Genomic DNA, 23,605 nt, shown 5'->3' with positions numbered 1-23,605 from the left:
CAACGCAGAATGTAACGTTTTTCGGGCCGTCAAAATAAACGCTCCCCGCAGGAATCCGTTGCCATCCGTCAAGCTTGTAATGTATGTCTATGGTGCTGGATTCCGTCGTAATCCGTCTTACGACGGAATCCAGCGCAGGATTCCGTCATGCTCTACTGAGCATGCCCAGCATGTTTGGCACACCCCCTGAGCTGTCCCAAACACAAACGGATCATGACTGATCCGTCAAAAAACGGATGCATAACGGATGTAACGGACGCAACGGATCCGTTTTTTCACAGGATTCCTGTGAAAGGAATCCTGTAAAAAACACATCCGTTGCATCAGTTGACATCTTGAAAACGACTGATCCGTTGCTGACGGACCTGACGGATTTAAAACAACTGAAGTGTGAACTTAGCCTAAAGAGAACCGGAACCCCAGCAAGGGCTCTCTGTCCCTCGCCAAATATGCTCCCAGAATGGCAAAGCGGATCAAGAGCAGAAGACCATTATAAAGACTTTCTGCATCACGAAAAAGGTATCCGAGTGTCTCAAAGGACCTATCCTATAAAGAAGGGGACCTGAGACGCAATCCGACCAGGAACATTATATCATAGAAACCTGTCAGTGAAACGAGAATGAAAACGAGAGAAGACTCTTACCCAGATGGAGAAGAATGTGAACACCTTTAGGAAACCGGACGAGGGAACCTCTCGTGTAGATGAAGGTCAGGACGGAAGAGCAACAGACAGGGATGCTAGTTTTGAGACTCGCTCAAGGAAGTGACGGGAGACCCTTTTCCTTGAACCTCTTTGGCGGTCCAGGAAAGGTAGGTGAAATGAGACATCCTCAAATCTGCAGAACGGAAGCAGGCCATAGCCCGATGGAGGATATCACTAGTAGTGGAGACTCCATCCTGGAGGGCGTAGAGGGACACACCAGAGGTCTCTACTGGCATATTGGAGAGAAGGGCAAAGCAACTAAACTGATGAAGGTTTGCTTTGTTCGCTACGACGACAGGTATTGTTAATTTGTGGCTTCTGCACTCTTGTCCGTTTTGGTCACAGACAGGTGACAGCCCTGAAAAGGAAAATTGCATTGGATCCTCTGAATGAGAAAGCGCTTATCTTGACATAATCCACAGTCCAACAGATTATCACAATGATGTTGAGAACAACCAGGGGAGAACAATACAGCTACTTACCCATAAGGGAAATCTGCTGTGTTAGGTCCGACAACTCATTGAAGGAACCACAGAAAGATGCCTGGTCCAGGAAACTGGACAGGCAGAGACAGCTTTGTCGACACCACCAGCTGAGAAAACTGGGCGCAAGGACTGACCCTGTGAACCGAAGGGCCCGACTTAGCTAGGAATAATGCATTATGGTATGAGCTGAATGGGTGAGACCACACTGAAACATGAGAGTCATGATTAAGTCACCAGGAGGGAAGACTAGAAAACGATTAGAAAAAAAAAAATGAAAAAGGTTCTTGCAGGAGGAGAGATCTGTTTCCGTGATGTTCCGGAACTGGATCCTACTCTGAAGAAACACTCGATCCTATGTCTGCCTCCTATGGAGACTAAGCTAAAACAGCTTGGTTGCAGCCGGTGGCTCTATCCTACTGAGGAGGAGATAACGTTTATTGCCTAGTGTCAGCCTCCTATTGGTAGTAGCATACCCCCATGGTTTCCTATGTCCCCCAATGAAGCGATAGAAAAAAAAAAAAAAAAAAGACACTTACTGGCACCAATATGCTGTCCAGAAAATGGTCAGGCATTTTGAATGGTATAGACATCTGGGTAACTGGTTGGGATAATCATTTACAACAGTGAATGAATACGTGCACTACAGTCCACGGACCTTTCATGAAATGTGTTTGAGTCGTAAAGTGTATGACCATTAATTAAAGGGGTAGTCTGGTGAGGACAAGTGATCACCTATCCCCAAGTTATGTTATTACTTATTGATCGATGGGGGTTCGGCTGCTGAGACCTGCACTTATAAGCAGAATGGGACACTTACCTCTCAGGTTAGATTGGAGCAGTAGTGCCTATGATCAAAGAAGCACTCCCATGAAAGTTTTTATCCTCTTAATATATTGAAATCATCATATTATAGAGCACTGTGTAGTTACACTTGCTCTTTTGGCTATTTTCCCAGTAAATTCTTCTCTTTTCTCTGCTCTATACAGAAAAAGGAAGTGTCTTGTCCCTGCATGAATCATTCTGCTCTTCAACTCCTCAATCAGCTGCTCCACTCCTCCCCTCTGACTTTTGCAGGGAAATGAGACTGTTTCTACATAAAGCTAGAAAAATTCAGCTAGTCTCTGTGGTCATACCCCCATTGATCAGCAAGTTACCACTTTTATTTTATTTTTTTATTTTTTTTTTTTACACTTGAAGACCTCTTAAATAACTCCACCAGGCTCAGCCACAATTTCCAAAATTTTGGCAGAAATAGTTGCATTTTAAAAAAAAACCTTAAGGCTATGTGCGCACTAGGCGTTTTTTTCACGCTGCGTTTTTATGTGCGTTTTTGTCTAAAAAACGCACCCGCGGCTAAAAAAACGCGGCAAAAACGCATGCGTTTTTGCCGCGATTTGGTGCGTTTTTTGCTGCGTTTTTGCTCACTGCGTTTTTAATCAGTGCACAATGCCATTAAAGATTGTTGATGAAAAAAAAAAAAAAAAAAAAAGGTCTGATGTCATTTCCTTCTTCAAAATGTTCATTGTATGCAGGAGAGCAGACAGCAGCTGCAGAACTACAAGTCTCAGCATCCTCCATTCACTAGTGTATGCAGGAGAGCAGACAGCAGCTGTAGAACTACAAGTCTCAGCATCCTCCATTCACTAGTGTATGCAGGAGAGCAGACAGCAGCTGCAGAACTACAAGTCTCAGCATCCTCCATTCACTAGTGTATGCAGGAGAGCAGGCAGCAGCTGCAGAACTACAAGTCTCAGCATCCTCCATTCACTAGTGTATGCAGGAGAGCAGACAGCAGCTGCAGAACTACAAGTCTCAGCATCCTCCATTCACTAGTGTATGCAGGAGAGCAGGCAGCAGCTGCAGAACTACAAGTCTCAGCATCCTCCATTCACTAGTGTATGCAGGAGAGCAGACAGAAGCTGCAGAACTACAAGGCTCAGCAGCCTCCATCCAGGACTGTATGCAGTTTTTTGCCCAAAAAGAAAAAAAAATGACATGGGCTTCGCCATATTTTTGTATGCTAGCCGGGTACAGCAGGCAGATACGGGCTGCCCCCAACCCCCAGCTGCCTATTTGTACCCGGCTGGGAACCAAAAATATAGAGAAGCCCTTTTTTTTTAATTATTTCATGAAATAATTTAAAAAAAAAAAATGACGTGGGCTTCGCCTAATTTTTGAGTCCAGTCGGGTACAACTAGGCAGCTGGGGATTGGAATCCACAGTGCAGGGTGCCCATGCTTTCTGGGCACCCCCACTGCGAATTGCAGTCCGCAGCCACCCCAGAAAATGGCGCTTTCATAGAAGCGCCATCTTCTGGCGCTGTATCCAACTCTTCTAGCTGCCCTGATGCCGGGTGGCTAGCTAGGTAATAATGGAGTTAGGGCTAGCTGTATATTATCAGCTAGCCCTAAGCCCGAAATTCATGGTGTCACGCCAATATTAGACATGGCCACCATGAATTTCTAGTAATGATAAAAAAAAAAACACAACACACAGAAAAATATTTTTATTAGAAATAAAACACAACACAATTAGTGACTCCATCTTTATTGAAATAAACCCCCCTCCGCAGTAATCCTGGGTCAGGGTCCCGCGCCGTCCAATCAGGATCCAATATCATCTGATCGGTTTGCTGGAAGGCAAAGCGATCAGATGATGTGTCAGGATCAAGTGCCTGAATCCCATCACACATCAGCTGATTGTATAAAAGCCGATTATACAATCAGCTGATGCATCAGTAGAAAAAAAAAAAAATAATAATAATACTCACTTATGTGCTGTGGTGATTACCGGCAGCTCCTGGAGCGATCGATTGGACAGGAGTCTGATCCTATACGATCGCTGCCGGAGCTGCCGGTAATCAGCTGATGAAGTCCCCTGACGGCAGGATCAGCTGATAGCCGGCCGGGCGCGAAAAAGCCGGCGACACCGCGATCAGCTGATGCGTCAGGTGACTGCATCAGGTGATCAGCGCCAGGTCCTGCAAGCAAGGTCCTGCCGGCCGGGGAGACTGCACACAGCCAGAGCGGCGGGACCGGGAGGAGATGGGAGCGGGCATGGCACCGGGACCCTGCGGACAGGTGAGTATATGACATTTTTTTATTTTTCTACTGTTCACTTTGGTTTTCGCCGCTGCCTCCACCTCCCGCCCAGACATGGCGCCGCACGGAGCTGACATGCACAGGACGGGAGGTGGAAGCAGCGGTGACGGTACCGGGAGGATTCATGCTTCTGTGTTTACCAACAGAAGGAATCCTCTTCCTGTACACGTCACTGTAGTGCCCACCCCTTGCGTTTATAGCTGCGTTTTTAGTCATAGAAACGCGGCTATATGCGTTATTCATTGCGTTTTTAACATCTCATTGAATTCAATGAGTGAAAAACGCAGTGGAAAACGCAGAAATAATTGACATGCTGCGTTTTTGTGGTCACCACAAAAACGCAGCTAAAAAAAAACGCTGTGTGAGGACAGCACTTCTGAAAACCCATTGACATTGCTGGGGAAGCAATGTCACTGCGTTTTCAGCACAAAAACGCGGTAAAAAACGCCGCTAAAAACGCGGCAAAAACGCCTAGTGCGCACATAGCCTAAGACTCTCTGATCGAGGCTGCTGACTGGAGTGTCATGGGGGCTTTTTTGAAGGCTATAATTATGTTGAGGTATCTCAATGATGTTCTGACTTACAGAGACTTGTTGTAGTATATGAGTTAGAACATACAGAAGCAGTGATACAGTTTCTTAGTTGGTGACAAATATTAAATGCAATACCTTGAGGAAATTCCAGATACTTTTTTCAAAAGCGTGTGAAGAGTTTTGAACTTTACTTTGGCAAAAGCCCAGGAGATTGCCAGAAAGCAGCGCTGCTTGTAGCTCATCAGACCGCATTAAGAACTCCTTCTCCGTGGTCACCTGACTGATGCACACTTGGCGAGGTGTAAGGTCATGCGTTTGTTGTGGAGACGCTTTGGGAGAATCAAAAGTAACCAGCTTTCCCCCAAACTGGGAGGAGAAAAAAAAAAAAGCAAAATAGGAATATTACACATTTAGCTTCTGGTGACAGTAATTGAGGTAATCAACCTAAAGAAGTGAAAAAGATTGTGAAATACAACATTACAAAAAAGGACAGAATATAAAAAAAAGTCTATGGAGATAGAATATTTAAATTTTGTAATACTTTTACATTTCTTTAGTTTTTACTTTAATTTTTCAATCTCCGTAGGTCAGGCGTGGCTGTTCTGGTTTGGCCCATGGGCTACATGCAAACCTTTAGCTGTTTTGGTGTGGCCCGCAGATAAGGAAAGTCAAGGGGTTTTATGAAGTGGCGTCCAGCACTAGGGAGCAGTCCTCCGCCTGGTGTCTTACTGTCACTGGGAAATGTATCCTCGGGATGCAGATACTGGTGAAAACAATGATGGTGGCTCCTTCTTCCACCAATGAGCCTGTGTGTCAAAGTGCAGAAGACTCAACGTAGTGACGTCACCTGTGCCTCAGTACACAGTGCAGACCGGAGCTGCGAGGGAACGGGGTGAGGCGAGTATTTTATTTTTTGTTTCATTATATAACACCACGCTGAATGGGGGACTGTGTACGGACAGTACTCGGCGGAAGGTGAGGTAAACCGTACTCTGCGCAAGGAGTGGGAGGGCAGGATTCTGTGTACTGAGGCTGTGTGGGGACAGTACTCTGCGTGAGGGGGGCTGTGTGGGGACAGTACTCTGCAGGTAAGGGGGCATAACCCTATGTAGTGTGGCTGTGTGGGGACATAGTACTGTGTAGGAAGCTTTGTGGAGACATCATACTGGTTGAGGGTACCTCTTACCGTCTGAGGGGTTGCGTGGTGACATCATACTATGTGGGGACAACATACTGTGTGTGGGGACTGTGGGGGCATCATATTGTGTTGGGAGCTTTTGATTAAAAGGTACAAGGGCTTAATAATGGACAGAATGACTTACTGTTTTATATAAACTTAATAAAAAGCAATGAAAGTTATGGCTTTTAATTGCCGCTTCAGGTAAGAATGCAAGTTAAAATAAGCCTTCATGTAACATGTATTAACAGATGAAGGTCTAAAGGTCCCATACACAAGAGACTAAAAGTTGGGCCAACCCCTGCTGATCATTTTGTTCTCTCTGGAGATAAGTTGCTGCTAGAGATGTCTGACAGCAACTCTCTCATATAGAGCACAGTAGAACGCAGCCTAGCCCAGTGTATGGGAGAAGGGATCAGATGAAATAAATATGATATGATATATGAAATATCTATCTAATGCATATGAAGACCTTACCTTTAGACACATCACAACTGTTTGAACAAATTGGTTAATTAAGTCACAAGTGCATATCATCCCCTTAAGGAGAACCTGTCAAGTGTAAAAACACTATTTTCCTGCAAATTTTGGGTTAAGCTACAGGTTAATAGCATTTGAAACCTGCCTGCTACCTGCACATTAAACCCCGCTGCCAGGAGGAAATTAAATGTATTCCTCCTGACAGCGTTCGGGTTTTAGTCACAGGAATCCCGCCGGCACAGGTTCAGTCACCGCTCTGTGTTTGAAGAGTGACAGCTGTAATCTCGACCCCCTCACTGACTGACAGCTTCCTCTAATGCTGAGAAGCTGTCAGTCAGTGCTGGGGGCAGGGTTACAGCTGCTGCTCTCCATATACAGAGCGGTGACTGAACCCGCGTTGGCACTGCCCCTCTGACTGAAACCCAAACGCTGCTTGCAGGATTAGGCTACGCTGCGTTTTCGCTGAATTTTTGCGCGTTTTTCGGGTGCGCTTTTGGTCTTAAAACTGCGTGCCTTTGCATCCCCAGCAAAGTCTATGAGTTTTCATTTTTGCTGTCCGCACAGTGCAGTTTTGTTTTAGGTGCGTTTTTTTGGTGACCACAAAGATGCAACATGTCAATTATGGCTATGTGCACCCGCTGCGTCTGACGCTGCGTTTTTGGCCGCTAAAAACGCACAAAAACGCACCCTCGGCAAAAAAATGCGGCAAAAAACATGCGTTTTTACCGCGATTTGGTGCGTTTTTGATCTCTGCGTTTTTCCAATGCATTGCATGAGGGGAAACGCAGAAAAACGCAGGAAAGAATTGACATGTCCATTTTTTTTAAGGTCAAAAACGCAGCTTAAAAAAAAAAAAAAAGTTGTGTGCAGACAGCAAAAACGAAAACTCATAGACTTTGCTGGGGAAGCAAAGTCAAGCAGTTTTGAAGCCAAAAACGCACCCGAAAAACGCGCAAAAACACCGCAAAAAATGCACTGTGTGAACTTACCCTGTTTCTGCGTTTTGCCAGCGTTTTTCACCCATACAATGCATTGGAAAAAATGCAGTTTCAAAAAAGCGTCAAAAACGCGGTAAAACATGCGTTTTTTTTATGACGGGTGCGTTTTTGTGCCTTTTTTTAGTGGACAAAAACGCTGCATCTTTGTGGTCACAAAAAAAGGCAACATGCGCACATAGCCTTAAAGTTCATTTCCTTCCAGCAGCGGAGTTCAATGTGCAGGCACCAGGCAGGTTCCAAACATTATTATCCTGCAGAATAACCCCATATCCGCAGGTTAATAGCGTTTTTACAGGTGACAGGTTCCCTTTAAAGGATGAGGATTTTAATATGCTGTGGCTCTATAGCATGCATAAAGACAACGTGCGACTCAAAAATGATGCAAAAGATGTGCTCAAAATAAAGTATGCCACTTTTCACATGGAAATAGATGAAACCTTGTGGATGTTGACACAAGGTCTAATGATCACAAGGGACTATAAATGCGTGTAATATAAAGTAATGTGACCGGCCAGCAAATAAATATACAACCATTGCTGTATTAGGCCTCCAGCTCACCGCAAAAGAAACTCCAACTGGTCTTCTAATCCAGCGAGGAGGCTTCATCAGGGGTGGAATTACAGTGGTCTGCGTGGCCTCCTGTGGCACTTGGAGAGGAGGTAGAGGTTGTCCTGTCCCAAAAGGATCTAAGTTGTTGAAAGAGGAAGAGATCTACGGGGAAAAAAAAAAAATTAAAGGCAACAAGTAAAGCCAGGGTCTGAAAAGCCACCTCTATTTGCAACACTTGATTTTCCTGCGGAACTCAAAGATAAAAGACTATGTAAATAAAGAAGGGAATTTTGTTACTTACCGTAAATTCCTTTTCTTCTAGCTCCTATTGGGAGACCCAGACGATTGGGTGTATAGCACTGCCTCCGGAGGCCACACAAAGCAATTACACTAAAAAGTGTAAGGCCCCTCCCCTTCTGGCTATACACCCCCAGTGGGATCACTGGCTCACCAGTTTTAGTGCAAAAGCAAGAAGGAGGAAAGCCAATAACTGGTTTAAACAAATTCACTCCGAAGTAACGTCGGAGAACTGAAAACCATTCAACATGAACAACATGTGTACCCGAAAAACAACCACAAATCCCGAAGGACAACAGGGCGGGTGCTGGGTCTCCCAATAGGAGCTAGAAGAAAAGGAATTTACGGTAAGTAACAAAATTCCCTTCTTCTTCGGCGCTCCATTGGGAGACCCAGACGATTGGGACGTCCAAAAGCTGTCCCTGGGTGGGTAAAGAAATACCTCATGTTAGAGCTGCAAAGACAGCCCTCCCCTACGGGGAGGCAACTGCCGCCTGCAGGACTCTTCTACCTAGGCTGGCGTCCGCCGAAGCATAGGTATGCACCTGATAATGTTTGGTGAAAGTGTGCAGACTCGACCAGGTAGCTGCCTGGCACACCTGTTGAGCCGTAGCCTGGTGTCGTAATGCCCAGGACGCACCCACGGCTCTGGTAGAATGGGCCTTCAGCCCTGATGGAACCGGAAGCCCAGCAGAACGGTAGGCTTCAAGAATTGGTTCTTTGATCCATCGAGCCAGGGTGGCTTTGGAAGCCTGCGATCCTTTGCGCTTACCAGCGACAAGGACAAAGAGTGCATCCGAGCGGCGCAGGGGCGCCGTGCGGGAAAAGTAGATTCTGAGTGCTCTCACCAGATCCAACAAATGTAAATCCTTTTCATACCGATGAACTGCATGCGGATAAAAGGACGGCAAGGAGATATCCTGATTAAGATGAAAAGAGGATACCACCTTAGGGAGAAACTCCTGAATGGGGCGCAGCACTACCTTGTCCTGGTGGAACACCAGGAAAGGAGCCTTGGATGACAGCGCTGCTAGTTCGGACACTCTCCGAAGAGACGTGATCGCTACCAGAAAGGCCACTTTCCGTGATAGTCGAGAGAGTGAAACATCCATCAGAGACTCGAAAGGCGGCTTCTGGAGAGCAACTAGTACCCTGTTCAGATCCCATGGATCTAACGGCCGCTCGTACGGGGGGACGATATGACAAACCCCCTGCAGGAACGTGCGTACCTACGGACGTCGTGCTAGACGCTTCTGAAAAAACACCAATAGCGCCGAGACTTGCCCTTTAAGGGAGCCGAGCGACAAGCCCTTTTCCAACCCAGATTGCAGGAAGGAAAGAAAAGTAGGCAATGCCAATGGCCAGGGGGACACTCCTTGTACAGAGCACCAGTAAAAGAAAATCTTCCACTTCCGTGGTAGATCTTAGCAGACGTGGGCTTCATAGCCTGTCTCATGGTGGCAACGACCCCTTGGGATAATCCTGAGGACACTAGGATCTAGGACGCAATGGCCACACAGTAGGTTCAGGGCCGTAGAATTCAGATGGAAAAACGGCCCTTGGGACAGTAAGTCTGTCCGGTCTGGTAGTGCCCACGGTTGACCGACCGTGAGATGCCTGTCGCCAGAGCTCTTTGATCGTCATGAAAACCGGGACCCTGCTGTTGTGCCAATTCGTGAAACCCGTCCGGGTGCAGAGACCATTCTCCTGCGTCCACGCCCTGGTGACTGAGGAAGTCTGCTTCCCAGTTTTCTACGCCCGGGATGTGAACTGCGGATATGGTGTATGCTCTGTCTTCCACCCCTAGCAGAATCCGGCGGACTTCCTGGGAGGCTCGCCGACTGCGTAGTCCGCCTTGGTGGTTGATGTATGCCACCGCTGTGGATTGTCCGACTGAATTCGGATCGGTTTGCCTTCCAGCCACTGCAGGAAGTCTTGCAGGGCAATATACACTGCCCAGAGCTCCAGACAATTGATCTGAAGAGTGGACTCCTCTGAAGAGAGTCCTTGATCGTCTGAGAAAGGGGGACGTTCCTGTGTAGGGACATCGACTTCCCCTCCCATTAGCGAAGAATGTTCTATTGAAGTGGACGCAGATGAAACTGCGTGAAAGGGACTGCCTCTGGATGAGGTGTCTCCTTGAAGGAGAGACTGCACCCCCGTCTGTAGTGACCGCTGTTTGTCCAGTGGAAGCTTCACCATCGCTGAGAGAGTGTGAAACCCCAAGCTAAGATATGCCAGCGATTGGGTTTAACTTTGAAAAGTTGAGGACCCACCCGAAACTCTGGGAAGTCTCCAGCGCCATGTTCAGGCTGTGTTGGCATGCCTCTTAAAAGAGTGCCTTGACAAGTAGATGGTCTAAGTAAGGGATCACAGGGTGACCCTGAGAGTGCGGGAGTGGTCCCACTGCTGCCATGAACTTGGTGAAAACCCGTGGGGCTGTCGCCAGACCGAAGGGTAGGGCTACGAACCGAAGATGCTCGTCTTCAATAACGAATCGTAGCAAACGCCGGTGCTCTGGAGCAATCGGCACGTGGAGATAAGCATCCTGATGTCTATTGATGCTAGGAAATCTCCTTGAGACATTGAGGCAATGACGGAGCGGAGGGATTCCATCCGGAACCGCCTGGTTTTCACGTGCTTGTTGAGCAGTTTAAGGTCCAGAACGGAACGGAAGGAGTCGTCCTATTTTGTCACCCCGACCAGATCGGAGTAAAAAGTGTCTCTTGTTCCTGAGGAGGAACCGGGATTACGACTCCTACTGCCTGCAGAAGAGCCTCGGCTCGGCCGGTGAGGAAGTTTTTGCGACAAACTGTCTCTCACCCACCGGCCATTGACCTGTGGCAGTTAAATGTCGCTAAAGCGGGGGAGTCTGCCACCGACCGCGGACGCGGAGAGAGAGGGCTGAAAGTCATGAGGAAACCGCCTTGGTAGCGGTTCCTCCGGCTGCCTTCTCCGGGCGCGATTGAGCCCGCCAGGAACCTGCGCCCCTCTGAGCCTTTTGAGTCCTGTTGGACGAGGGCAATTGGGACGTGCCCGAGCCTGGGAAGGACCGAAACCTCGACTGTCCCTTCTCCTGATGGGTCTTGTTTGATAGCTGGGGTAAGGAAGAATCCGTACCCTTGGACAGTTGAATGATTTAATCCAACCGCTCACGAAACAGTCTGTCACCAGATAAAGGCTATCTGGTTAAGCACTTTTGTGGAAGCAGCATCTGCTCCAATCCCTTAACACTAGGAGCGTAACAACACGGAGTTGGCGGACGCCACTGACGTACGGCTCGTAGAGTCCAGGACAGCATAAACAGCTTGAGTCGCAATGCCGACATTGCGAGGTGAAGGACGCTACTGCGGCCAAGATGTACATGTGACCGCGTCCCTCTGCGCAATACTAGCTGAAATAGCTTGGAGTGCCTCTATGGCTGCGAATGCCGTGGCAACCGACCCGCCGATAGCTTCATAGACAGATTGCAACCAGAGGGCTGTCTGTCTGTCAATGGCATCTTTAAGTGAAGTCCCATCTTCCACTGCAACTATAAATCTAGCCGCAAGCCTGGAGATTGGGGGATCCACCCTTGGAGCGCTTGAGCACGTCAGGGGGGAAGAGACAACGCGTATCCTCAATACGGTTGGAGAAACGCTTATCGGGATAAGCGTGGTGTTCCTGGACTGCTTTTCTGGAGTCAGAGTGACCAGAAAAGTACTCAATATACGCTTGAGATACCGAAATAGGGATTTCTTCTGCTGTGAAGCTGACCCCTCCACTGGAGGAGTTGAGGGAGAAATACCCAACCTTCCATTGATGGACGCTATAAGATTATTCACCATAGCGTCACCATCCGGTGTATCCGGATTGAGAGCGGTCTCAGGATCAGAGTCCTGAACAGCTACGTCTGCATCATCATACAGAGAGTACTGTGATGAAGTCGAGGGCCGTTCTTAGGGAGCTCGCTTAGGCCGTCTGGGACTGTCGTCCGTGTCAGAGCCTGCACCCTGGGGTGCATGGGACCCTCCTGGAGCCATGATTTATTTCGAAATCAGGGTGGCCAGGGGCATTGAATCAACATTGCCCAAGGTCTGTCTGGACTGCAAAGTCTGTAAGATGTTAGTCATAGTCACAGACAATATATCAGCGGAAACTGCAACTCCGTCCCTGTCCCTGGACAGGGATCACAGGTGGTTCTTTTGGCCACCTGTAGCAGAGACCCCGTTGAGTAATTGCACACACTGGGGGTCCTGGAACAGTATCGCATGCAGTACAAGCAGCATAGAAAGCCTGTGCCTTGGCACCCATGCTTTTTTTTTTTTTTTTTTTTTTTTGCTGTTGCTGTCTAGCCATCTAGGAGCATTAGCCAAGAATAGCGACCGTACAGTGCAATGTATAGCATACAAGCATGAAGTACAATAAACACTTCAGCACATGCAGTACAAGGAGCATAGAAAGCCTGTGCCTTGGCACCTTTGCTTTTCTGCTGCCGTTGTCTAGTTATTCAGGAGCATTAGCCAAGAAAAGCGACATACAGTGAATGTATAGCATACAAGCATGAAAATAACCACTGCAGCACATGCAATCCAAGCAGCATTGAAAGCTTGTGCCTTAGCACCCTTGCTTTTCTGCTGCTGTTGTCTAGTCATCAAGGAGCATTAGCCAAGAATAGCGACATGCAGTGAATGTACAAGCATGAAAATAAACTCTGCAGTACATGCAATCCAAGCAGCATTGAAAGCTTGTGCCTTAGCACCATTGCTGTTTGCTGCCGCTGTCTAGCCATCTAGGCGGGTAGACAGCCAAGAATAGCCCTTACAGTGCAATGTAAAGCATACAAGCATAAAGGACACATGACACTGCAGCACATGCAAGACAAGCAGCATATAGAGTCTGTGCTTTAGCACCCCTGATCTTTTGCTGCTGTTTCTAGGTCTGCATCCTGAATAGCGACCGTACAAAAGTACAACAGGACACTTCGGCATTAGTGGGTCAGCACTTTAGTTGCCGCTTACCGCCCACACAAAAGCGGGTGTGTGGCGCCGGAATCCTGTGCTGGTTAGCTCAGCGCTTGTCTCCGTTTTCCCGCTCTGCGTGCCGGAATGGCTGCCGGCGTCCAGAGGAGAGGGGCGGGCCGAGGGCGTGCCCGAGACAAGAGCGGGAACCCGGCGCCCACTGTGTCTAGTGAAGGGGGCTGGAGAATGCAAATAAGGCTCCAGCCCTCGGCGCTGCTATAGAACAGCGTCTCTCCCTTTCCCTGAGTGACAGGGTGGGGGCGGGAACGAAGCGGCGCTAGGCCGCAAAAGCCGGGGACTAAAGTTAGAAGCGCCGCCGCCGTAAAAGCGCGGTCGGCGCGTCCCCGGCGCACTACAAGTCGCAGCTGCGCCGCCGCTCCAGGGGCGGTCGGCGCGGCGGTCCCCACACGTAAAGTCCCCCAGTAATCTGCAGGGACTATAAGCCCAGCGCACAGCGCTACAGTCCCCGGCGCACTAGCACACCCAGCAAGCCTGGAGTGTGCGTGGCCTGCCATACGGGGACACAGAGTACCTGAAAGTTGCAGGGCCTTGTCCCTGAACGGCACTCCCGCTCCACATCCAGCAGGTTCTATGGGTCTGTGGATGGAGCCCGGCCTCAGGGCTTGGTGGCCGGAAAGATCCCACTTCCTCAGAGCCCCTCAGGGGGATGGGGAAGGAAAACAGCATGTGGGCTCCAGCCTCCGTACCAGCAATAGGTACCTAAACCTTACAAACCGCAAGTGGGGTGAGAAGGGAGCATGCTGGGGGCCCTAGTATGGGCCCTCTTTTCTTCCATCCGATATAGTCAGCAGCTACTGCTGACTAAACAGTGGAGCTTATGCATGGATGTGTGCCTCCTTCGCACAAAGCTTGAAAACTGGTGAGCCAGTGATCCCACTGGGGGTGTATAGCCAGAAGGGGAGGGGCCTTACACTTTTTAGTGTAATTGCTTTGTGTGGCCTCCGGAGGCAGTGCTATACACCCAATCGTCTGGGTCTCCCAATGGAGCGCCGAAGAAAGGCCTTTTTCTCTCAAATATGGTTTACAAATTTGTCTAAATCTGTGTTAGTGAGTACTTCTCCTTTATGGAGATAATCCATCCACCTCACAGGTGTGGCATATTAAGATGCTGATTAGACAGCATAATTATTGGACAGGTGCGCCTTAGGCTGGTCACACTAAAATGTACAGTGTTCTAACACAGCACAATGCCTCAGATTTTGCAAGTTTTGAGGGAGCGTGTAATTGGCATGCTGACTGCAGGATTGTCCACCAGAGCTGTTGCCTGTGAATTGAATGTAAATTTCTCTACCATAAGCCGTCTCCAAAGGTGTTTCAGAAAATTTGGCAGTACATCCACGCGGCTTCTCAACCGCACACCATGTGTAACCACACCAGCCCAGGAGCTCCTCATCTAGCATCTTCCAAGATTGTCAGAGACCGGCCACCCAGATAGCTAGCTGCTGCAACAATTAGTTTGCATAACCAAAGAATTTCTGCACAAACTGTCAGAATCATCTCTCGGAAGCTCATCTGCAGCTCGTCCTCATTGGAGTCGCCACCTGTCAGCAGTTCATTGTCGTAACCAACATGAGTGGGCAACTGCTCCTAACTTGATGGCATCTGGCACATTGGAGAGGTGATCTTTTCATGGATGAATCCCGGTTGTTACTGTACAGGGCAGATGCCAAATGGTGGTCACAGCAGATACTGACTGGTTTCCTGACCCTCCCAATACTGTAAAACTTCACATTTTAGAGTGGCCTTTCTTGTTGCCAGCCTAAAGGTACTGTCACACTTAGCGACGCTCCAGCGATCCCACCAGCGATCTGACCTGGCAGGGATCGCTGGAGTGTCGCTACTTGGTCGCTGGTGAGCTGTCAATCAGGCAGATCTCCACAGCGATTAGAGATCAGCCACCAGCGACCCGTGTAATGACGCTGTGCTTGGTAACCATAGTAGACATCGGGTTACTAAGCAAAGCGCTTTGCTTAGTTATCCGATGTGTACCTTGGCTACGTTTGCAGGGAGCTGGCTTCTAGAAGCTGCGGACGCTGGTAACCAAGATAAATATCAGGTAACCAAGCAAAGCGATTTGCTTGGTTACCCGATGTTTACCTTGGTTACCAGCGTCCACAGAAGCCAGCTCCCTGCTCATTCAGATCGTTGCTCTCTCGCTGTCAAACACAGCGATGTGTGCTTCACAGCGGGAGAGCAACGACCAAAAAATGGTCCAGAACATTCAGCAACGACCGGCGACCTCACAGCAGGGGCTAGGTCGTTGCTGGATGTCACACACAGCAACATCGCTAGCAAGATCGCTGTTGCGTCACAAAAACCGTGACTCAGCAACGATGTCGCTTAGTGAGACGTGGTCTTAAGGCACACCTGTGCAATAATCATGTCTAATCAGCATCTTGATATGCCATACCTGTGAGGTGGATGGATTAGCTTAGCCAAGGAGAAGTACTCACAAACAGGTTTAGACAAATTTGCGAACAATATTTGAGGGAACCAGACCTTTTGAAAAATGGGAGCAAAAACCAAAAATGTTGCATTTATATTTTTGTTCAGTATATATACCATTTTTTAATTTGTTCTGTCAGGTGTCTTGACCCTTTGATCTCCTGGTGCAATACACTGCCATACGATAGTATTGCAGAACATTGTGAAAAAGACAATCGCTTAGGAAGCCAAGTCACAGGCTGGCCTTTGTAGGAAATTTCACATGGCAGATAAGGGGGCCTTCAGAAGCCCCACCGGCTGCTCAGTACCCTGTGATTGTGTTGGGCGAGGTGCTGCTGGCCATCAGAAGTGATGGTCACCATTTTTAAGATTTTTAAATGCCGCTTTTAAGCTTAACAGCAGCTTTTAAAGGGTTAAAGGGATGTGAATAGCGTGGGCTCCAATCAAATTGTTACGGTGGGGCAACAACTATGTAAGAGTTTGACCCTATGCTGCATGGAAAGGGCTGCACCAAACTTACTTTACTGTATCATATACAATTTTTTTAATTTCAGCAAAACCCAAAAGACGCTCATCTGTAAACAGCAGTTTCAGGCTCCTGATTGTACAGAGCAGGGAACTGGTTATATAGGTGGCACTAGAGTCTATTTCCCTCATTCTGGAGGAGAGCCCATTTGTATATATTTCCCCATATACATTTACCCACTTTATCTTCAGGAAGAAAATCAGTACCTTTTAGGGTTAAAGAAGCATTACCATAATTTTTTTTTATTCCCTAAACCTGTGTAAAATGAGCATAGGTTTGTACAAGTGCACTAATATACTCTCAGATCACCATCTTCCTTTGTTTCGAGCATCGCTGCAGTCCTCTTCCCATTGACTTGACTTCTATTTCGACCAGCTGGATCAGACTGACCTTTGTGTGAGTTGGTAGTGGCTTCTACAATACAAGTCTATGAAGCGTCAGAACTCGGCTCCATACACTTACACTGGACACACAACGTCCGTCTCACATAGAGCTCAGTATGATTTGGCTGGTGGAAATAGAATTCACGTGACTCAGGAGAGGACTTGAGCATTGACACTACTTTGTAACATCCATGGTTCTTCTTTTGAATAGCCGATCTGGCGATGAGCGTGCTGATCAACAGAAGAACCATAGATGCCAAGGGTAGTAGCTGTACTCAGGGCCTCACGTTCAAATGCCACATATTACTGATGTAGTGATTGGACTGGGCCCTGCAAATCAATTTACAAATATTCTAGTGGTTCGCCATCAAATAGAACAGAACATTTTATGCTCTTCTGAAACACATCAGCACATACCCTTTCAGCTTGGCTCCTTTGCTGAGCTTCTAGGCTTCCACCCATGATGGAGTACACGCTGACCCAACCATCAAAAGATGCAGCAGAGAAGACAGATGGATTACGTGGGCACCACTGGACATCAAAGCACCACTGATTTTTGACTGGTAGTTCATATACCACCTAGGTTTACAAAGGAAAACAGATATCAGGGTTTAGTATAGACATCCCAGAAATGTTACGAATGAAGACAGCATTTTTTGTATACATTCACAGCATTAGACTAAGGGGTACTTTGCACATTGCGACATCGCTAGCATCGGCTAGCGATGTCCAGCGCGATAGCACCCGCCCTCGTCGCACATGCGATATCTTGTGATTGCTGCCGTAGCGAACATTATCGCTACGGCAGCGTCAGACGCACATACCTGGTCGGCGACATTGCAGTGACTGCTGAACTATCCCTCCTTCAAGGGAGAGGTGTGTTCGGCGTCACCGCGACGTCACTAAACGGCCGGCCAATAGAAGCGGAGGGGCGGAGATGAGTGGGACATTACATCCTGCCCACCTTCTCCCTTCCGCCTTGCCGTCGGGACGCAGGTAAGGAGATGTTTGTCGCTCCTGCGGCGTCACACACAGCGATGTGTGACGCCGCTGGAGCGACAAACAACATCGTACCTACAGCAGGAGCGACATTATGAAAATGAACGACGTGACACAGATCACCGATTTTTGACTGTTTCACACTCGTTCATCGCCGCTCCTAGGATTTACACATTGCGATGTCGCTACCAGAGCCGGATGTGCGTCACAACAACCGTGACCCCAATGATATTTCGGTAGCGATGTCGCAACGTGCAAAGTACCCCTAAGGCGGGCTTTGCACACTACGACATCGCAGGCCGATGCTGCGATGTCGAGTGCGATAGTCCCCGCCCCCGTCGCAGCAGCGATATGTGGTGATAGCTGGCGTAGCGAAAGTTATCCATACGCCAGCTTCACACACACACTCACCTGCCGTGCGACGTCCCTGTGGCCGGCGACCCGCCTCCTTGTTAAGGGGGCGGGTCGTGCGGCGTCACTGCGACGTCACACGGTAGGCGGCCAATCAGAGCGGAGGGGCGGAGATGAGCAGGATGTAAACATCCTGCCCACCTCCTTCCTTCCGCATATCCTACGGAAGCCGCAGTGAGGCCGGTAGGAGATGTTCCTCGCTCCTGCGACTTCACACACAGCGATGTGTGCTGCCGCAGGAGCGAGGAACAACATCGGACCATTGCGTCAGCGTAATTATGGATTACGCCGACGCTGTACCGATGATACGATTACGACGCTTTTGCGCTCGTTAATCGTATCATCCAGGCTTTACACACTGCGATGTCGCATGCGATGCCGGATGTGCGTCACCTTCAATTTGACCCCACCAACATCGCACCTGCGATGTCGCAGTGTGCAAAGTGCCCCTTAGAGTCTTATTACTTCCAACTAGCACAAGTACAATTCATAGATCTTTACATTACAAAAAGTGATATTACAGACATAGTACAACATTTACTCTATTTCCTCTCTGTATTTTATCATTTTTACTTCCCCCTTTCTTTCCCAATCCCACCCAGCTCCCCTTGTTCATCTGTTAAAGATTGTGTATTGTAAATGGAGACTGTTTGCAAATTCAACAATTAGCAAAATGGAAGAGTGGACCAATCGTTCTTCAACTATCATTTAATTCACGATTCCCATCCTGTATAAACACTCATCTAACATGGTTTGTGTTACGATCGCATCAATCACTGTTTAAGCGTTTATCTGTTGGGGTACCTTGAGCACTCAAACGAGACATTTTCCTGGAGCACTGTGTCCTGCAGATGAATTACCGCATTCCTACATGTATTTACATCTAAAATGTCATATCGGAATCTTACTACTTGCAGACACTGTGAATATGGTATAGGTGTAGTGCCCCGGATTACCATATGTTTATATATACTGCGATACTTAAGTGAAATCTCAAACTCTTCAACCGATCCCAGTGATTCTGAGATTGTTTATTTGTGACACATGGTAAATTTAGGTTAACATTTTTAACACTTGTTTGTGAAAATGTGTGTGTATATGGGGAGAGTGGAGGGATGTGGGGAGGGATAAGGGGAGTGCTGATGGTACGGCGTCACGAGAGGGAGGAGCCGGTGCTTGTGAAAAGAGTGTGCCCACTGTTTAAGTAAATGCATATTCACTGCTCTCCATGCCCATAATGCAGCCCACCTCTCGGCTCTGAAGCCGGCCGAGAGGTGGACGGACTTTTGTCATGGAGAGCAGTGATTATTCATAGTGCCGGCTTCCTGCAGTGGCTGAGCGATCACGTGTGTCCACTAATAAAGAAAAATTCATATTTACTGCTTCCAAAGACCATAATCCCAGGCATGGGGAGCTGTGAATATGCCAGCAGCTGACATCGGTGTAATTGGGTGTATATGACAGTGACGTCATGCGCTGCGCAGGTTACACACTGAAGACAGTTGCCAGCATTAGAGGATGCCGTATACTGAGGGAGCGGAGGAAAGGTGAGTAGTGTTTATTTTTTTGTGTGTGCCACAAGATGAGGATCATATATACCAAAATGGGGCCGTGATGAGGGCTATATGTATCAGGATTGGGCCAAATGTACTAGGATGAGGCCATGATGAGGACTATATGTACTAGGATGGGGCCATATATACCAGGATGAGGGCCATATATAATAAAATGAGGGACATCTATACCAGGGTGGGCTCAGGATGAGGGACATATATACCAGGATGGGGAGCATGCATACAAAGATGTGACAAGAATGGGGAGCATACATACCAACATAAGTACAAAATTCGTGGGACATTATCAGGATAAGGCCCTGTGCGCACATTGCGTTTTCTACAACAGATTTGCCGCGTATTTTTGCTTCAGAAAAGGTGCAGTTTTTGTTTATAACCTTTCTGCGTTTTTTTTTCCCTACAGGTTTTCCTGCAGAATTTCTGCAGCAAAAAGAAGTAGCAGGTCACTTCTTTTCCGCAGGTAACTGCAGTTTTGCCATTAAATGGTTAAAAACAGCAGGGACCAACCCGTGGTAAAACCACACCAAAATCCCAGCAAAACCACACCAAAACCGCATGCGGATTTTGGGTGCGCTTTTGGTATTTTTTTTTCCGCAGATGCGTATTTTACTTACACATTTTCCCAGTGCGCACAGACCCTTAAAGTCAGCAGCAGATCCCCCATCCCCTATAAAAGTGTCTCATGACCACATTTATTGCCTCAATGTTTTTATTATTTTCCACGTCTAAAACCTAGGTGCGTCTTATGGTCCGATGCATCTTATTTATTATTAAATATCAAATTTCAATAGCTGAAAAAATATAACATATTAATGTTTTGTCTAAATATTATTTGTTTTTAATAGAGCAAAATATAAAAAAAAAAAAAAGTTAAAAAGTTTGATATTTTCCACTCTTAAACACTAGAGGGAGCAGCTGCTGAAATCCTACTGTAGAACCAGCTCAAATTACAACTGTAGTAAAAGTAGGTGGAGTCCTGTGTGTGATGTCACACCTCCCCCTCCCAACCTGGGTATTTCCAAAAAGATAAGAGAGGATGAAGTTTAGGATCACAGTGCAGAGCCATTTTGTTAGTGACTGCAAAGTGATCCTAATGTCTAAAGTGTCACCTTTAGGACAGTTGCATAGTGCTCCCCACATAGTACTCTGCATGCCCCGTACCAGCAATGCTCTCCTGCAGGCGCGCAATGCACTGCCGCACGCCCGACCTGCACTTCCCTACGCACGCCCGCCATGCTCTGCCGCACGCATGTACGCCTACCCGCCATTTTCTGCCGCACACACGCCCCTACTCACCTCATTGCAAAACCTCTGCTACCGGCAGCTACTCCTGTCAACCCACTGTCTTTCCAGGGGAAAAGTGCTGCACACAGCATATGCTGTGAACTCCACAAAGATGGCACCGATCTCATCCCTCTGCTGTGATCTGGACAGCCCAAGGGGCGTGTCTAGCTCACAGCAGATAGCTCTCCGTGTTAAGTATAGAGGTCGGAGTCCATCTATCAGATCCAATGCACAGGAACTGCTGTATTTGAGGTGAGTTACACACAGCAAATCCAAAATAGCAGCACCCAGTGTTTCAGTAAAAATAGAATTAGATAAAAAACTAAATAAACAATGAAGCTAATTTTGTATTAATAATAATGGATTCCATTGTTATCCAGACAGCTTGACAAATTCCCTTTGCAGGCTAGAGAGAAGTGGGAGAGGGACCTAGGTCCTATGACAGAGGAACAGTGGGGTGAGGTCCTGTCTCAGACTCCAAGCCTTGCTGTATCTGAAGGCCAATGACTGTCACAGCTATTCCTGTTACATAGAGTATATAGGACACCTAGTCTATTGTATAAGATGGGAGTTAGGATGGATGATCTGTGTCCTAGGTGCGGACAGGAGGGAGCTAATCTGATACATATGATGTGGTCCTGTGGGAATATTGAAGATTACTTGGAGGGCAGTACTAGAATTGGTTAGACAAGTTTTCAATATCCGTCTACAGCCAAGCCCTATTATATGTATCCTGGGTCTACTGGAAGGGGGGGTGGACTTGAGTTCGCCGGTAATTGTCGGTATTACACGTCTCTTGTACCAGGCTAGGAAACTGTTGGCCTATCACTGGTTGGACCAGGCGGCTCTGGTCATCGGGGATCTTTGGGAAAGAGTAAACGCTATACTTCGACTGGAGAGAGGAGTATACCTTAAAAGAAATGCATTGAAAAAGTTCTATAAGATCTGGGAGGAATGGTTGGATACCCCAGGCCTTCCCTCCTCGGCGTTACTGCAGGACAGTGCGGGTGACCAGGTCCTTCTCCTAACCGGATAACAAATTTACTCAAATAGGGTGATATTCGTATTGCTGGATTATTATATATATATATATATATATATATATATATATATATATATATATATATATATATATATATATATATATATATATATATATATATATATATATATATATATATGGTGATGGGTAATCTATACTATGGAGAATATATTGGGAAATAATATGCACTTTGTGACCCATATTGAAATGAGACGTGGACTACGGGTGCATTGTTTATTATGTAATTTGTGTAGTTTTTCTTACTGACTAAAGGTTTTTCCCCTTTCTGTGATGTTTTTATGGGGGAATTTATGTTATGTGTTGTATAATTTTGCTGTTAAATAAAAATGAACCAGATTTAAAAAAAAAATAATGGATTCCATAAACCCTATTAACCCCTTAGTGACGGAGCCAATTTTCACCTTAATGACCAGACCAAATTTTGCACTTCTGACCAGTGTCACTTCATGAGGTTATAACTCTCGAACGCTTCAACGGATCCTGGTGATTTTGAGATTGTTTTTTCGTCACATATTGGACTTCATGTTAGTACCAAATTTAGGACAATATCTTTTGCGTTTATTTATGAAAAAAAAATTGAATTTTGGCAAAAATTTTGAAAATTTAGCAATTTTCAACTTTTGAATTTTTATACCGTTAAACTAGAGATTTCTGTGACACAAAATAGTTAATTATTAACATTTCCCACATGTCTACTTTACATCAGCACAGTTTTGGAAACAAAATTTTTTTTTGTTAGGAAGTTAGAGGGGTTCAAAGTTTATCAGCGATTTCTCATTTTTACATAAAAATTTACAAACCATTTTTTTAGGGACCACATCACATTTGAAGTGACTTCAATAGGCCTAGATGACAGAAAATACACAAAAGTGACACCATTCTAAAAACTGCACCCCCCAAAGTACTCAAAACCACATTCAAGAAGTTTATTAACCCTTCAGGTGCTTCACATGAACAAAAAAGAGAATTTTGTTTACTTACCGTAAATTCTTTTTCTTATAGTTCCATATTGGGAGACCCAGACCATGGGTGTATAGCTTCTGCCTCCGGAGGACACACAAAGTACTACACTCAAACGTGTAGCTCCTCCCTCTGAGCTTATGCACCCCCTGGAGAACCAGATCTAGCCAGTTTAGTGCAAAAGCTGAAGGAGAATAGCCACCCACAAGTAAAAACAGAGCAAGAACCGGAACAACCGGAGACTCTGTCAACAACAACAGCCGGTGATAACACGCGGAACAAGAAGTGCCAACAGGCAACAGGGAGGGTGCTGGGTCTCCCAATACGGAACTATAAGAAAAAGAATTTACGGTAAGTAAACAAAATTCTCTTTTTCTTTATCGTTCCTATGGGAGACCCAGGCCATGGGACGTCTCAAAGCAGTCCATGGGTGGGAATAAACAAAAAAACGAAGAAGTAGGCGGAGCCTGACTTCACAAATGGGCGACAGCCGCCTGAAGGATGCGTCTGCCCAAGCTCGCATCTGCCGAAGCATGAGCATGCACTTGGTAGTGCTTTGAAAAAGGTATGCAGGCTAGTCCAAGTGGCCGCCTGACAGACCTGCTGAGCCGTAGCC

The 23,605-nt window shown here is 47.0% G+C and overlaps 1 protein-coding gene across 5 annotated transcripts in view; it reads right to left on the bottom strand.

Moving 5' to 3' along the window:
* Positions 1-23,605, bottom strand: part of SEC31B (SEC31 homolog B, COPII component) — a 231,866-nt gene that overhangs the window by 148,472 nt on the left and 59,789 nt on the right. For all 5 annotated transcript variants that reach the window (XM_075348917.1, XM_075348918.1, XM_075348919.1 and 2 more), the window contains exons 9-11: positions 17,116-17,277; positions 8,036-8,188; positions 4,958-5,188 (exon numbers count right to left, since the gene is read on the bottom strand). In XM_075348917.1, the coding sequence (XP_075205032.1) occupies positions 4,958-5,188; positions 8,036-8,188; positions 17,116-17,277 (546 nt within the window). The remainder of the gene's footprint in view (positions 1-4,957; positions 5,189-8,035; positions 8,189-17,115; positions 17,278-23,605) is intronic.

This window comes from Anomaloglossus baeobatrachus, chromosome 5 (assembly GCF_048569485.1).
Source record: "Anomaloglossus baeobatrachus isolate aAnoBae1 chromosome 5, aAnoBae1.hap1, whole genome shotgun sequence".
Classification (NCBI taxonomy): domain Eukaryota; kingdom Metazoa; phylum Chordata; class Amphibia; order Anura; family Aromobatidae; genus Anomaloglossus; species Anomaloglossus baeobatrachus.
Note: the sequence above shows the minus strand (reverse complement) of the source record. Positions and strands in the feature narration are given on the sequence as shown.